The sequence below is a fragment of the Ctenopharyngodon idella genome, chromosome 23, assembly GCF_019924925.1.
Source record: "Ctenopharyngodon idella isolate HZGC_01 chromosome 23, HZGC01, whole genome shotgun sequence".
NCBI lineage: Eukaryota > Metazoa > Chordata > Actinopteri > Cypriniformes > Xenocyprididae > Ctenopharyngodon > Ctenopharyngodon idella.
The window spans coordinates 25,718,003-25,735,428 of NC_067242.1; the positions used below are offsets into that span (position 1 = coordinate 25,718,003).

The 17,426-nt window shown below is 38.5% G+C and overlaps 1 protein-coding gene and 1 long non-coding RNA gene across 39 annotated transcripts in view; one reads left to right on the top strand and one right to left on the bottom strand.

Annotated features, from left to right (window-relative positions):
- LOC127506149 (aurora kinase A-like) overlaps positions 1-17,426 on the top strand; it is a 123,080-nt gene that overhangs the window by 27,292 nt on the left and 78,362 nt on the right. For 7 of the 38 annotated variants that reach the window (XM_051882311.1, XM_051882308.1, XM_051882302.1 and 4 more), the window contains exons 4-8: positions 27-344; positions 713-913; positions 1,099-1,193; positions 1,344-1,394; positions 1,639-2,020. In XM_051882311.1, the coding sequence (XP_051738271.1) occupies positions 27-344; positions 713-913; positions 1,099-1,193; positions 1,344-1,394; positions 1,639-2,020 (1,047 nt within the window). Of the gene's footprint in view, positions 1-26; positions 345-712; positions 914-1,098; positions 1,194-1,343; positions 1,395-1,638; positions 2,021-2,120; positions 2,301-2,931; positions 3,072-3,332; positions 3,536-11,339; positions 11,575-12,593; positions 12,636-12,895; positions 13,172-13,267; positions 13,586-14,203; positions 14,405-14,589; positions 14,685-14,830; positions 14,882-15,123; positions 15,506-15,604; positions 15,785-16,442; positions 16,583-16,860; positions 17,001-17,426 lie in introns of those variants that run through there. The other 31 variants (XM_051882309.1, XM_051882338.1, XM_051882305.1 and 28 more) reach the window with 20 other exon arrangements.
- LOC127506154 (uncharacterized) overlaps positions 1-17,426 on the bottom strand; it is a 50,579-nt gene that overhangs the window by 717 nt on the left and 32,436 nt on the right. The gene's annotated exons all lie outside the window — the stretch shown is intronic.

Genomic DNA, 17,426 nt, shown 5'->3' on the forward strand with positions numbered 1-17,426 from the left:
AGTTTTTGATGTTTGAAATATTGCAGATTCTTCACCAGGCATCATGTCCACATCATCTTTGTCCCTCTCTGAGGACAATGTAAAGAGGCGGTTCTGTAGAGAGTCATTAAGCCTGAGCAGCAGAGGCTCATACAGCGTCTGTTGGAGGTGGAGTGGTGATGGATCGGAGAGCCCAAACGAACAGGGCAGTTGTGGCAACCGCTGTTTGTCCAGGTCTGACAGCCTGGAAGAGTGGATGAGCCCTCCGCTGCCAGGTCAAGTTCCTGTTGAGCCAACAGAGACTTCAAATGGCCGAACTGCCCAGGGTGCCATGGAGTCTTCTCCTGTGAACAAGAGCTCAACAGGTGAGATTGAATGAGGCTGGGCCGTGTAAAGTGTACAGGTCAATTGTACTTGCGCTGTCTGACACACACCCGAAACACACGCTTCTCAGACAGCATAAGATCCCGAAAACAATTCTGTTTTGCGACTTATTTCACGTGAATTGTCGAATAAACACAAAATTGTCAAAATGTCCTGGCGAGTATTACAGAGTCGGTTATGTCATTAATAAGACATTGCTATGTATTTATTAAAAGTTTTAATATAAATATATATTAAATCTATTTTAAGATAAGGCCCGTGTGATCTTTGTGCCAGAGTTGGCCAAATGATAGTTCTAATAGTTGATAGTTCTAATAGTTGTGTTTTCTATCATTTTTCTTTATTTCAGAAAAACCTACAGAATGGAGGAAGAGGAAAAGATTTCGATCTTTCTTGAAGATGCTGTGGAAGGCCATGAAGAGTCCTTTCAGCTGCTGTTGCCACAGTAGTGCTGTGGATGTCGTGGAGCCTTTTGTCCCTCCACCAGATCTGGAGCCGTCAGCTGATCCTGAGCCGTCACCTGATCACTCCAGAGTCAAGACAAATAATGGTGAATCGCCAGTCATTATTTCTTCAATATTGTTTTAAACAGTATTGTTGTCTTGTTTTCCACTAAAAATATCCTAAGGCTTGTTTTCAGAGAATATTAATATTATTTTCTCGACACAACCAGCACTGATAATTTTAAAACAAAACAATTTTCTCGAAAGCTCATATTTTTCTGTTTGTTTTCAGAGTCCTTTGAGTCTCTCTTTAACGTGGGAGAGATGATTGGATCCGGAGGATTTGGCAGGGTGTACGAGGGGACACGCAAATTTGATGGCAAAAAGGTAAATCTTACCGAATTGTAAAACATTTTGCTCTTGCATGCATCAAAACATATTGAAGACATTTAACAGATGGTTTAATACTTGGTGCAAGGTCAGCTGCTTGAATACTTTTACTGTTATTGAATTCTTTTTTTTTTTTTTTTTTTTCAGGTTGCCATCAAGCGGATACGCAAGACTGCCAACAACCGTTATCTTGATATTGTAAGTTGGCCAAAACCTGAATGTGCGTTTAGTTGTTTAAGTGCTGATTACTGTAGTTAATACACCTGTAGGAAGCATTAGGTGTGAATATAATAGACAAATAAGTCTAGAAGTGCCAAATAACTTTGAGCTGAAAAGGCTCTGTTGAACACATCTACAAAGATCAAAGAAAAGTACATTTAAAAATGATATGTTTTCTTCAGATTTTTACCCAGCTAACCTTCTGTCTGCTACTTTTCTCTAGCCTGGGCATCCCGAACCTCTCGTTACAGAAGTGGCGCTGCTGCTAATGATGAGGCGAGAACCCATAAGCCCCTACATCATACAACTGTACAATTGGTTTGAACATCCTCGAAAATTCACTCTGGTTATGGAGTACCCTGAACCCTGCGAGAGCTTGCTGGACTTCATCATTCGTCATCCTCAACTGGACGAAACAACAGCACGGGTCATCATGCGACAGGCTGTGCTGGCAGTACAACACTGCATTGAGCATGGCGTTTTTCATAATGATGTTCATGCGCAGAACTTCCTGTTGAAGAAAAACACGTTGGAGCTCAAGCTGATAGACTTTGGCTGCGGCCAGCTGTTCAGTAGCGATGGTTACGAGAGCAACATATACCTTGGTGAGCATTTTGAGACTGTGGAAACCTGAATGTAGTGACTTACTGATTATTTGACGCTTTTAAAAAAAATCCTTAACAATGTGCAAATGTCTGCTTACAGGATTACTGGATTACTGCCCACCTGAAGTCTTCGCAGAACCGAGATTCCACGCCGTCGCAGCGAACGTCTGGGCTCTAGGAGTGTTGTTGTACGAGATGGTGAACGCATGTTCTCCTTTTTGGGATAGAATGGAAATCAAACAAGCTAAAGTTACATTTCAGAACACCAACTTATCCAAAGGTGAGTGAATAATATTGATAACATTGATCAACACACACATAAAGCAAAGGCTCTGCACAGAAACTGTTAAAGGTGAAGTATGTAAGATTTTTTTTATTTATATCTCAATGTATAGCGAGAGTTTGGGGCGTGGCTACTGTAGCAGGCAGAGTCATGGGAAAAGAAATTCAGCTTTAGTTACAGCAGTGAAAGGCAAAACTCTCTGCATTTATGCCTTCAAAGATTAAACGGGTCATGAACACAATGAACAGAGTATTGTGATGCTATGCGCTACAAAGCATGCTTCAGTATCATACAGCATCTTCATGCACCCGATAAATTTTCAAAAAGACAAATGCAACATAGCTAAAAGTATTCCTAATATGTTGGACCTGAAACATGCCTTCATAAGAACCAGTAAGAGCTGCGTTTGTGATGTTTAAGTTGTAGAAGACGTGATGCGTGAAAGGGACGTTTGCAAGGGTTTTCGAAAATGTTTTATTTTGTAATTCCGCTGTAGGTGCCACTAGTGTCGCAGAAATGACATACTTCACTTTTAAAATAAAGATAAAGAACATTTTACATTATATTAATCATGTTGTAGTCACATGATCATGTCTAACCAGCTCTCTCCTTATTAAAATTTGTACAGAATGCAGTGATCTGATTAGCCAGTGCCTAACCCGGGATCCAACTAAACGGCCGACATTAGAGCAGATCTTACAACATCAATGGATTAGAAATGATCTAGCTTGGAGAAGCTCAGGAGATTCACTCAATCAGTGATTTCAGGTGTGAGGAAGTGTAACAGACAGAGTAGGATTATTATCATTTGTGTTCAATTCTAAATAATTTGTAGTGAGATTGTAATTTGTTTTTCATTGTAATGTTCTTGTTATAGTTCAGTCAAGTTTAATTTATATAAGGCTTTATACAATACAGATTGTTTCAAAGCAGCTTCAAACAGTAAAAATAACAGAATCAGTTCTGTTGTAAATTAGCTCTAAAAACATTCATGAGTTGACTTGTTCATATAATCTTTGTATTGGATAGGAAATAACCTGCTTGCTGTCCTTGGTGGAGGACTTGAGCTCGAGACTTGACCCGAAGCCTGAAGTCCAACCCCAACCTGACAGGAACTCAAGCCGCCACACCAGAGATCAGAGCCTGTCCACGTCTGAGCAAGAACAGAGAGACTGCAAGACATCAATTCATCAGACACATTTGCTTTGTTTTTAAGTCAAATCAAGACATCTTTATTTATATAGCACTTTTTTATATGACCAATCTGTATATATATATATATATATATATATATATATATATATATATATATATATATATATATAATCTGTATATGATCCCTTTGAATAAATGCTTTTAATGAATACAAAAGGAGAAATGCTTTTAAACAGTCTGCTTCATTTGAACAGGTGCACCATTCCTTTAAGATAAGTTTCAGTACTAGCACTTACCATGGATTAATTACATTTGATTTCTGCACACAATGCTAACGTAAAGGTAACACTTTATTTCGATGGTCCTCTTTTGACACATCTATACTAACATCTTTATCTATACTAACTATAAATAACTTTGCAACTACATGTCAACTAACTAGAGTTTTAGTAAACTGTCTGCTTAATATCTGCTAACACTTTATTTTGATGATTCCTCAACATTCCACTGACTATAAGTAGCTTTGCAACTATTTTTCTCTTAAACTAACCCTAACCCTAATATTAGCTCAGGTGCAATTAAAAGATGCAAGTTTTGATTTTAATATAACATTGAGATTTATAAATGCTTCAGAAGTTTAACTTTTTTAATTTTTTTTTTTTTTTTTTTTTTTTTGCCAAGTCACATTTATTTAGTGCTTTATTCAATACATATAGTTTTAAAGCAGCTTTACAGTGATAACAGGAAAATAATGATTCAATGATGCAAACAGTTCATTTTGGCTGTACAGCAGCTCTAAAAGAAATTAGTGTCATTGTTCAGTGTTGATTCAGTTCCTTTGTAAAGATCGTCAATTAAATTAGTTAATTTCATCTATAAATGTCGCTAATTAGCTCAAATGGGAAATGTTAATAATTATTCGTAACTTGGTATGATTAATTACGAATATTTGGATCAGTTAAACGGATTAACTTGATGTAGCTACATTAACATTACAATCAATTAAGTATTTTTCATGGCCACAGATAAATAATTCTTTCTTAGCATTTACAATGCTCAGAGCGTGAAACAAGATCAATCATTTAAGTGATATTTATCTGCAGGCAGGGAGTCAGAACCAAATATGTATTGTGCACAAGTTTATTAACTAAATCATGAACAACAAATCCAAACACACACAATCCCACATACAGTACATGGGTAAAATGGGAAATGAAAGAATGAACCAAAAAATGGAAACAGGGAATGAGGCTATGGAAAAAAGTTATTTACCATGAAAAGAACCATCAGCTTATTATTTTCAGAGCACCTCATTAAATGTACGATACTTGCATGGCCGTTTGCAGTGGAAGCAGTTTGTAAAGTTCCTGAACAAGGATTGTGATGATTCCATGAGATTCAATCGATTTCTTCTGCATTGAATGAAGAAGTTGTGATGAACTTGCATGGTTAGTTCAACTCTGTTCTTGTTGAGGGACAGAGAGTTCTCTCTCTCTCTTCATGAGAAAGCACATGGCTGGTTGTAGATCGAGGCAGTATAGTGTGGGAAACTGTCACACTGTACAACCATGTTTAATAAATTATCATTCATGAAGTTGACGTGATATTTTATTCAAATTTCATGTGTCTTTAAAAGCGAGATGACGCTACAACGCTCTTGCCCAAGTATCGAAGCACTCAAGCCGCTGCTCCGTTCCTGTCAGCGATTTGGCCATGAGTATGCCGATTACTTCAGTTACTGTTTAAAAGCGACAGCACAGTCAGGGCTGCAAGAAAGACAGAGATGCAATTTTTTATATTTAAGGTTTTGGATACCCGTTTGGAATTATTTCACTCAGGCCTATATCAAGTATCAATCACCCCGTTATTCTAAATCTCAAATAATTCCCTTCAAACCTAGTAGTCTTAGAGCCAGGGCCGGATTTACCTCATATTGTGACATTGTGGCAAAATAAATGTTTTGCCTATGTCACACTAGTCAGTGGATTTCCCACAATCCTCTGCGCTGTTTTAACCTTCCTGTGCTGTGCTGTGCAGCTGACATACCACACATTTACACAGTGACAAAGGATACTTATATGGCACTCCTGTAGAAATTTATCAGCAGCCGAGAGGAGAGTCCGACCTGCTTCAACTTCCTGAGGAGTTGAGTTTGTTGAGCTTTCTTCACCAGGTGAGACGTGTTAAGAGCCCAAGTGAGGTCTGCTGTGATGTGGATGCCCAGGAACTTGATGTCATCCACACGCTCCACTTCCACCCTCTGTATGAGCAGTCGAGCATGTGCTGTCCTTCTGAAGTCCACAATAACCTCTTTGGTTTTAGTGGCATTCAAAACCAGATTGTGTTGTGAACACCACAGGGCCAGGTGATGGATCTCCTCTCTGCAGTGGGTCTCATCATTGTCCAATATGAGACCCACTACAGTGGTATCGTCGACGAATTTCACAATGGTGTTTGAGGCATGGATGGGGTGTAGTTGTGTGAAAAGAGTAAAAAGGGCTGGACTGAGTACGCATCCCTGCAGAGTTCAGAACAAGGGCAAAGGATGTATTATCCCCTATTCTTACCACTTGTGGTCTTTTGGTTAAAATGTCTCTGATCCATGAACACGGTGAGGTGGGCAGACCTAACTTAAGGAGTTTGTGTACCAGTTTGTGGGGAATTATTGTATTAAACATAGAGCTGAAGTTGACAAATAACATCCTAACATATGTGTTAGACAGCCCCAGATGGGACAGGGCTGTGAGGAGGGCTGTGGTGACTGCGTCCTCTGTAGATCGGTTCGCCTTGTAAGCAAACTGGTGGCTGTCTAGTTCAGGAGGTATAATGTTCTTAATGTGCTGCAGGATAAGTCTCTCGAAATATTTCAGTATGACAGGGGTCGAGCAACTGGGCGACAGTCATTGAGGCAGGTGACAGCTGACATTTTTGGCACAGGTACAATTTTGGAGGATTTGAGGCAGACAGGGACTACAGAGAGCTGCAGGGAGAGGTTAAAAATGTCCTGAAACCTCTCTCTGCAGCTGGCTGTAGTCCCCGTCTGCCTCAAATCCTCCATTATGAGGTTTGACCAACAGTTTGAGGATCCAATGGAGTTACAAGGTTTAGTCACAAGCTCTTTTTAATACATTTAATTAAAAAAATAAATAAATAAAAAAAATATTTCTCCTCATTGTAACTGAGAGTGCCTATAATACCTGTGCGTAAATCCGGCCCTGCGCTAGGTCCCCACTAGTGTTGCAGAAACTACATACTTCACCTTTAAATTAATGTTTTTATAATTTATGGAATTATTAATTTTCAAAGCCTTAATTATTCATCATAGCCTCAAAGCTAATTGAGTACAATCATTTAATGAATTTACAGTTTGTTGCAATTGACACCCCTTCAATTCAGTGGCCTGGACCCACCCAATAAATAGTTGGTCATTTTCCAAAAAGATGTCTCATCACACTTTAACTTTGTTTATTTAGTTAAAAGAATGATTTCCATGGTCAATTGCAGGCCGTTTCCTTGTCTCCCCTCTCCCACTTGTCAAAATGAAAAGTTTGATTCGTCAGTTTCTGTTAGTCCCGCCCAGGAAGTAATGGTAAGATTTCCACGTTTGTGGAATGTGGAGTTGAATTTGAAAATTATGAAACAAATATGATCGGTCGATACTTTAAACGCCTAATTTGGATATATATTTGGATAAGTCCCCGTGAACTGGAAGTTGCAAACGACTTTTCTCCAGTGTTGTGACGTATTTCCAAGTGAAACAGAATATTGAATAGAGGGCAGGGTTTTATTTTAACGCTCCTCCTCTCCATCTCTCGCTCATAGCAGACTAACGGTCGGAGGGGAGTGGTTTAAGCGTTTTCAACCCAAGCCGTCAAACTGATGTCATTAGAGAAGGGGCACCGTTGCAGAGGGGAGGAGCATTTTCAGATTTTGATTAAATATTATGAAGCCAAACTATTTTTTTGTGTGGATTGACTTGCACTGATGAATTGTTCACCACAAAACTAGCAATTTGAGCTAACAAAATAAATAAGGTCAATTTTGATTTCATGTGTACTTTAAGGTTAAAATAAGAGTTTATGCACTTTCAGTGATTTTAATAGAAACTGTGAAACGTTTGTTGTGTTTAAAGAAGTTATTTATATAGGTGTTTTAAGGAAAATCTTTCTAAAAAAGAAAAAAGGGTATTTTTAATTCACTGTTGATGTTAACATTGAGGCTGTAGGTGATTTACTGTTTAGGAATTTAAATACCTTTTTAACTGTGTTGGATATATTGTATAGTTGGGCGTTAATCTGATCATTTTAAAATGACAGAATTAAATTGTTCTCTTGATAATGTTGAATGTGAAAGGCAGATTAATAGTCTTCAACATGATATTGAAACCCTTAACAATGAGTATCAAACATCAGCAGATAGCGTAGACAGACAACAGATAATAGAGACTATTGAGGCTAAAGAACAAACTTTGAGTGAACTTAAAGGTAAATTGCAAGGAGATTTAGGAGAGACTCAGGGTCCCCGACATTCTGTCGGTCCAAAAAATCCTACTGAAAAAATGCTTGCATTTCAAAGAGATGAAATTCAAAAGAAAGAAAGCTTATCTCCACGTATGAAAAATGGAAAATGTTAGCACGCAGTTCCAGAGATCAACTCAAGTCTGATATTACTGAGAGCCAGCTAGCATCTCTTATTGACACCCTAGAATAGGGAAAGGAGAACGTCATGCATCTCTGTGTTGAAGTTAGAGACCATGTTACACCATCTACTGAATTAAGACACTGTATCGATGCTTGCGAGGCAGTGACAACAGACCTAATTTAAGTTGCTTATGAGAGAATATCAGGCATTGACGTATTCGATGCAGGTCAAGTAAAATATATCGCTTAAAGGAGCTTCTTGAATCTAGCTATGCTCATTCTATTTATGGCTCCACTGTTTCCCGAATGAGTCACAAGTCTTCTGCCCAGTTAATCCACCGTACTGCATCCTCGTGTGTCGCTTCAAAACAGGCTGAAGCAGCCGCAGAACTGGCGGCAAGGGAAGTGGAGTATAAAATACTAATGGAGGAAACTAAACAGAAGGAGAAAATTCAAGTATTAAAAGACAAACAAGAGAGAGACTTGAATGCTCAAAAGCGTGAACTAGAGAAGTTACAGGCCGAAAAGGATTTAAAGGTAGCACAGGCAAGGTTTGAGGCCTACAATCGTATGGCAGCTCAAGAAGTCAATAATCCTTCAACAAATTGTATTATTGGAGAACAGTATTGTTTGCCTCTAAGCACTTCTATCCAACCTGCTAATGAAACATCTCCATCTCAAAATGAACTACCTTCTCTTGTGTAAGCTCTGCAAGACAGTATAAACTTGAACAGACTGCCAGCTCCAGAACCCTTTGTGTTTAATGGTGATCCCATTCAGTATGTTGAGTGGAAGGTTTCCTTTATGTCATTGATTGATTAAAAAGAGTGTATCTGCTGCTGATAAACTCTACTATCCGAAAAGGTATGTTGGTGGATCGGCACGCGAGACCTTGGATGGAACATTCTTTAGGAGTGATGCTGACGCTTATAAGGATGCCTGGAGCAAATTAGATCAAAGGTATGGTCAACCATTTGTAATACAACGTGCCTTTCGACAGAAACTTTCAAATTGGCCAAAAATTAATTCAAAGGATGCTGTGGGACTCAGAATTTTCAGATTTTTCTTAAAGATGCCATGCCTCATGTTGCAAGTCTACAAATTTTAAACGATTGTGAGGAAAACCAAAGGTTGGTTCAAAAACTACCTGAGTGGGCTGCTTCACGTTGGAATCGACAAGTGACACAAACCTTGAGAGACAATAAAGATTTCCCTGATTTCAAGACCTTTGCAGCATTTGTTTCATTAGAGGCAGAGATTGGTTGTAATCCAGTCACGTCGACTTATGCTCTCAGCTTAGCATCTGCTGATAGACAAAATTTTAGAGAAACGAAAAGTAAAGTTAACGTCCTCAATACTCAGACTATCTTGGGGTCTGAAAGGCCCAAAGACCACAGAGAAAAATGTAAAATCTCACTGTGTATTTTGTCAAGATCCTAAGCATCAGCTCCATGATTGTTCCAAACTGATGACCAAGACATTAGCAGAACGAAGGGTATTTGTAAAGGAAAATAATCTCTGTTATGGATGTTTGAAAACTGGCCGCCGTGCAAGAGACTGTCGTTATCGCCTTTCCTGTAATACGTGTAAAGGGAAACATCCTACTTGCTTTCATGACGATAACTTTATCAAGAGAGAAGGGGCAGTCCCTGTAACAGCATCTGCTCCAACGTCAGAAGATGAGTCAACCGCTGTCGTATCCTTGAGCGTGGCTGGAAGGAGATCATCTTATACATCAATGGTCGTACCAGTGTGGGTATCATCAAGCAAAGATGTGAGTACAGAAAAATTAGTTTATGCCTTACTTGATTCACAAAGTGATACAACCTTTATCGACCAAGAAGTGAGCAATGTCTTACAGGCTGATAAATCTCCTGTTAAGTTAAAACTGACAACCATGACTGGATTTCAGGACTTCGTGTAAGGGGTTATAGTTCTGCCACTTATATTGATCTCCCTCCTGTCTATACTAAAGACTGTATTCCAGTTAACCATGCACATATACCTACATGTGAAACAGCTAAACTTTGGAACCATCTTTTTGCAATTGCTGATGAGATGCCCTCTTTGAAGGACCGTGAGGCTGGGCTTTTGATTGGCTACAATTGTGCTAGAGCACTGGCGCCAAGACAAGTGATTGTAGGAGAGTATGATGCACCTTATGCTGTTAAAACTGATCTAGGCTGGAGCATTGTTGGACCTTCATTACCCAAGCCTGATTCCTCTGGTGTTACTAGTCTCTGACTTTCTGTTAAAGAAATCCCTCCATTGACTCCAGCAGATGCCATTCGTGTTTTAGAATCTGATTTTAAGGATGTTGATGATAATAAAACTATCCCAAGATGACATCATATTTTTGAATAAGTTAAGTGATGGTATAAGGAAAAATAGTTTTGGACATTTTGAAATGCCTTTGCCTTTTAAAGAAAGACCTTGTTTGCCAGATAACAGACAGCTGGCCCTTGTACGACTTAACAATCTAAAGAGAAAATTGTTAAAGGATCAAAGATACAAGGAGCATTATGTGGAATTTATGGAGGATGTCATTAAAAGAGGAGAGGCAGAGGAAGTTAAAGATGTTGGGAGTGAAGGTAACAAATGGTATGTTCCTCATCACGGTGTTTACCACCCCAAGAAACCAAGCAAATTGAGAGTAGTTTTTGACTGTTCTGCGAGGTATGATGGAATCAGTTTAAATGATCATCTCCTTCAAGGACCAGACTTGTTAAACAGTTTGACTGGTGTTCTTCTCAAATTCCCCTTCAATTCAGTGGCCTGGACCCACCCAATAAATAGTTGGTCATTTTCCAAAAAGATGTCTCATCACACTTTAACTTTGTTTATTTAGTTAAAAGAATGATTTCCATGGTCAATTGCAGGCCGTTTCCTAGTCTCCCCTCTCCCACTTGTCAAAATGAAAAGTTTGATTCGTCAGTTTCTGTTAGTCCCGCCCAGGAAGTAATGGTAAGATTTCCACGTTTGTGGAATGTGGAGTTGAATTTGAAAATTATGAAACAAATATGATCGGTCGATACTTTAAACGCCTAATTTGGATATATAGTTGGATATGTACTGCTGCAAGAAACCAAGCAATGAAACCGCGCAATTCCCATAACAAGACATTATTATGATGAGATCATCTCCGTGTAGAAAGTAGAAACATTTATAGTGTATAGTTATAGTTAAAAGATTGTAAACATTAATTCATATAGTCGCTGCCATGCAGAAACCTCGTATCTACAAATTTCGTCATTTTTATTTTTTTCTCCCTAAATCATTACTATTGGTCACCCCTTACGTCTCTAGGTTGTAAAATATTTAACCAATGAAAAGTATTAAAAAGAACTTGTGACTAAACCTCGTAACTCCATTGGCTCTTCAAACTGTCAGTCAAACCTCATAACTCCACATGCCTCTATCGTGAATGAAGTGCTGCACGCTTTGGAGGGAGATCTCTGCTTGTTTACAATATTAGGGTAAATAAAGAACTGTTTGTTTGAATAAGTACAGCGTTTTCTTTACTCGAGAAACTCTCTCTATAAAAACTAGTGTTTGAGGAGCGGAGAGAGTGTCTTAGTCTAGCATTTGTCATCGAGTCATAGCCAGTACTGTCTTAAATAGTCTGTGCGTAGCTTATCTGGTCTGACCATATATAAATTCATAAGTTCATGAATGTAGGTTATTTGCTGTTTTGTAACTTTGAACTTAATACTGCGCTGCGTATGTTTTTTTTTTTTTTTGTCTGATAATTTGGCATACAGTTTTCATACTCGATATGATTAGGCCTGTATGATTTCCTCACCCTGTTTCATGAAGGCCCACCCGCTTCAACATTTCTGGCCTCATGCACTTTAGACAGAAGCAATGACGCTTTTGCTCAATTATGAATAGGCCTAATAATTATATAATTAATTAAGATTTTGGACACGATGGATTTTAATTCCACCGATTATAATAATATTAGGAAGAATAATTGTCAGAAAAAATAAATCTGTATTAAAGAAAACGTCAAAATTAATTTAATAACTTCAATAAATGTGTTCAGATTCGATGTGCGCTCACGCGCTCTGCTCACACACGTGACTTGAAGTGTGCGTGCGCGTATGAGTGATTCAAATTTTAGTTGCTATAGCGACGCGAGTTATGAATTCTGACTGAATATATACACACTCGAACCGATCGCTATTTGTTGGTTGAGAGACGAGGCGAATTCAGAGACTTTTGCAGAGCATTTTCAGTGCGGATTTTGAAGCTGTTTGCAGTATTTCACAGAGGAGACTTTTATTCTAGAAGGAGATCGGAGGATATATCATCTACATAGTTTTATTTTTAAAGAGATTTTTTTAAGGACAGTTTTATTTTATTGTTCTTTTTTTTCTTTTTCTTTTCTTTTTTTTTCTTTCTTTCTTTATTTCTTTCTTTCTTTTTTTTCCTGAGGATAGTTGTATTTTATTCTTTTTTATATTGTATTTTGTATTGTTTTTTTTTATTGCAGTTTGGAGGAGGATGTCGAAGGCTCACAGGGGTGAAAGAGGAGGTGAGTGCTTTAGTTTTTCATTTGTTTATGGTATGATGTTGTACAATGATTGACTAAATTAATGTGAAGAAACTTGTGCGAGGGAACCCATTTGATCCCCCAATTTTCCCAGCTAGGTGATCACATCTATTTGATTCCTTGCATATGAAATAAACTTTTCAATTTGAGTAACTATAGTACCAGTTTGTAATTGACCACTGACATTGATTATTGATTATTATTAAAACATTACTAACTCTGTGATGTCTGAAATATTCCAGCCTCCAGATCCAGGAGAGCTGCTTCCTCTCAGACGGCCGGTCAGGAGGTTTGGAGACCCGGTTCTGATGACCGCCATCAGGATCCACTGCCAGACCAGACCCGGACGCTGAGCCAGGAGTTACCTGGATATTTAACACCTCTGCCCTCTGAGTCTGTTTTTGTGTCCACAGGTCAGGATCACTGGAGGAGGAAGTGGCAGAGCAGCAGCCAGCAGAGCCCAGATGATGGACGTCCGTCCAATCCATTTAAAAGACCTGCTACATGGTCTCGCAGAGGTCAGAATAAGCTTTTATTAAAGGAGTTATGGCTCAGTTAATACATTGATTATTGATATTATTAAAAAACAGTTTTTGATGTTTGAAATATTCCAGATTCTTCACCAGGCATCATGTCCACATCATCTTTGTCCCTCTCTGAGGACAATGTAAAGAGGCGGTTCTGTAGAGAGTCGTTAAGCCTGAGCAGCAGAGGCTCGTACAGCGTCTGTTGGAGGTGGAGTGGTGATGGATCGGAGAGCCCAAACGAACAGGGCAGTTGTGGCAACCGCTGTTTGTCCAGGGGTGACAGCCTCGAAGAGTGGATGAGCCCTCCGCTGCCAGGTCAAGTTCCTGTTGAGCCAACAGAGACTTCAAATGGCCGAACTGCCCAGGGTGCCATGGAGTCTTCTCCTGTGAACAAGAGCTCAACAGGTGAGATTTAAATGAGGCTGGGCCGTGTAAAGTGTACAGGTCAATTGTACTTGCGCTGTCTGACACACACCTGAAACGCCCGCTTCTCAGACAGCATACGATCGTGAAAACAATTTTTGTTTTGCGACTTATTGTGCGTGAATTGTCGAATAAACACAAAATTGTCAAAATGTCCTGGCGAGTATTACAGAGTCAGTTATGTCATTAATAAGACATTACTATGTATTTATTAAAAGTTTTAAATATAAATATGTATTAAATCTATTTTAAAATATGGCCCATGTGATCTTTGCCATTACCAGAACTGAGCCACATGTGCCAGAGTTGGCCAAATGAAGCCTGGAAATGTATATTCTCTTTTTAATAAAAGATCAGATTATGATAATTGTGAAATAAAATGACTTAATTAATATTGTGAAATAAGATTTTGGGACATTTATACAGGCATTAAGCAGAAGTCAGGTGGATAGCTTGGAAATATTTCCATTACTTTGGATTTGTAACATTACAGTTAAGAATTTAACAGTAAAATATAAGTGATGTCATTCTATCATTGCTTAATTTGAGGTCAGAGATGTTTCTAATAGTTGTGTTTTCTATCATTTTTCTTCATTTCAGAAAAACCTACAGAATGGAGGAAGAGGAAAAGATTTCGATCTTTCTTGAAGATGCTGTGGAAGGCCATGAAGAGTCCTTTCAGCTGCTGTTGCCACAGTAGTGCTGTGGATGTTGTGGAGCCTTTTGTCCCTCCACCAGATCTGGAGCCGTCAGCTGATCCTGAGCCGTCACCTGATCACTCCAGAGTCAAGACAAATAATGGTGAATCGCCAGTCATTATTTCTTCAACATTATTTTAAACAGTATTGTTGTCTTGTTTTCCACTAAAAATATCCTAAGGCTTGTTTTCAGAGAATATTAATATTATTTTCTCGACACAACCAGCACTGATATTTTTAAAACAAAACAATTTTCTAGGAAGCTCATATTTTTCTGTTTGTTTTCAGAGTCCTTTGAGTCTCTCTTTAACGTGGGAGAGATGATTGGATCCGGAGGATTTGGCAGGGTGTACGAGGGGACACGCAAATTTGATGGCAAAAAGGTAAATCTTACCGAATTGTAAAACATTTTGCTCTTGCATGAATCAAAACATATTTAAGACATTTAACAGATGGTTTAATACTTGGTGCAAGGTCAGCTGCTTGAATACTTTTACTGTTATTGAATTCTTTTTTTTTTTTTTTTCAGGTTGCCATCAAGCGGATACGCAAGACTGCCAACAACCGTTATCTTGATATTGTAAGTTGGCCAAAACCTGAATGTGTGTTTAGTTGTTTAAGTGCTGATTACTGTAGTTAATACACCTGTAGGAAGCATTAGGTGTGAATATAATAGACAAATAAGCCTAGAAGCACCAAATAACTTTGAGCTGAAAAGGCTCTGTTGAACACATCTACAAAGATCAAAGAAAAGTACATTTAAAAATTATGTTTTCTTCAGATTTTTACCCAGCTAACCTTCTGTCTGCTACTTTTCTCTAGCCTGGGCATCCCGAACCTCTCGTTACAGAAGTGGCGCTGCTGCTAATGATGAGGCAAGAACCCATAAGCCCCTACATCATACAACTGTACAATTGGTTTGAACATCCTCGAAAATTCACTCTGGTTATGGAGTACCCTGAACCCTGCGAGAACTTGCTGGACTTCATCATTCGTCATCCTCAACTGGACGAAACAACAGCACGGGTCATCATGCGACAGGCTGTGCTGGCAGTACAACACTGCATTGAGCATGGCGTTTTTCATAATGATGTTCATGCGCAGAACTTCCTGTTGAAGAAAAACACGTTAGAGCTCAAGCTGATAGACTTTGGCTGCGGTCAGCTGTTTAGTAGCGATGGCTACGAGAGCAACATATACCTTGGTGAGCATTTTGAGAGTGTGGAAACCTGAATGTAGTGACTTACTGATTATTTGACGCTTTTAAAAAAATCCTTAACAATGTGCAAATGTCTGCTTACAGGATTACTGGATTACTGCCCACCTGAAGTCTTCGCAGAACCGAGATTCCACGCCGTCGCAGCGAACGTCTGGGCTCTAGGAGTGTTGTTGTACGAGATGGTGAACACATGTTCTCCTTTTTGGGATAGAATGGAAATCAAACAAGCTAAAGTTACATTTCAGAACACCAACTTATCCAAAGGTGAGTGAATAATATTGATAACATTGATCAACACACACATAAAGCAAAGGCTCTGCACAGAAACTGTTAAAGGTGAAGTATGTAAGATTTTTTTATATATAGCTCAATGTATAGCGAGAGTTTGGGGCGTGGCTACTGTAGCCGATGGAGTCATGGGAAAATAAATTCAGCTTTAGTTACAGCAGTGAAAGGCAAAACTCGCTGCATTAATAACATGAAAGATTAAACGGATCATGAACACGTCACAATGAACAGAGTATTGTGATGCTATGCGCTACAAAGCATGCTTCAGTATCATACAGCATCTTCATGCACCCGATAAAGTTTCATAAAGACAAATGCAACACAGCTAAAAGTATTCCTAATATGTTGGACCTGAAACATGCCTTCATAAGAACCAGTAAGAGCTGCGTTTGTGATGTTTAAGTTGTGGAAGACGTGATGCGCGAAAGGGACGTTTGCAAGGGTTTTCGAAAATGTTTTATTTTGTAATTCTGCTGTAGGTGCCACTAGTGTCGCAGAAACTACATACTTCACTTTTAAAGTAAAGATAAGGAACATTTTACATTATATTAATCATGTTGTAGGTGCTGTTTTCATAGATGCCAAGTCACATGGTCATGACTAACCAGCTCTCTCCTTATTAAAATTTGTACAGAATGCAGTGATCTGATTAGCCAGTGCCTAACCCGGGATCCAACTAAACGGCCGACATTAGAGCAGATCTTACAACATCAATGGATTAGAAATGATCTAGATTGGAGAAGCTCAGGAGATTCACTCGATCAGTGATTTCAGGTGTGAGGAAGTGTAACAGACAGAGTAGGATTATTATCATTTGTGTTCAATTCTAGATGATTTGTAGTGAGATTGTAATTTGTTTTTCATTGTAATGTTCTTGTTATAGTTCAGTCAAGTTTAATTTATATAAGGCTTTATACAATACAGATTGTTTCAAAGCAGCTTCAAACAGGAAAATAACAGAATCAGTGATGCAAACAGAATCAGTTCTGTTGTAAATTAGCTCTAGAAACATTCATGAGTTGACTTGTTCATATAATCTTTGTATTGGATAGGAAATAACATGCTTGCTGTCCTTGGTGGAGGACTTGAGCTCGAGGCTTGACCCGAAGCCTGAAGTCCAACCCCAACCTGACAGGAACTCAAGCCGCCACACCAGAGATCAGAGCCTGTCCACGTCTGAGCAAGAACAGAGAGACTGCAAGACATCAATTCATCACAGACACATTTGCTTTGTTTTTAAGTCAAATCAAGACATCTTTATTTATATAGCACTTTTTTATATGACCAATCTGTATATATGTATATATATAATCTGTATATGATCCCTTTGAATAAATGCTTTTAATGAATACAAAAGGAGAAATGCTTTTAAACAGTCTGCTTCATTTAAACAGGTGCACCATTCCTTTAAGATAAGTTTCAGTACCAGCACTTAACATTGATTAATTACATTTGATTTCTGTACACAATGCTAAAGTAAGGGTAACACTTTATTTCCATGGTCCTCTTTTGACACATCTATACTAACATCTTTATCTATACTAACTATAAATAACTTTGCAACTACATGTCAACTAACTAGAGTTTTGGTAAACTGTCTGCTTAATATCTGCTAACA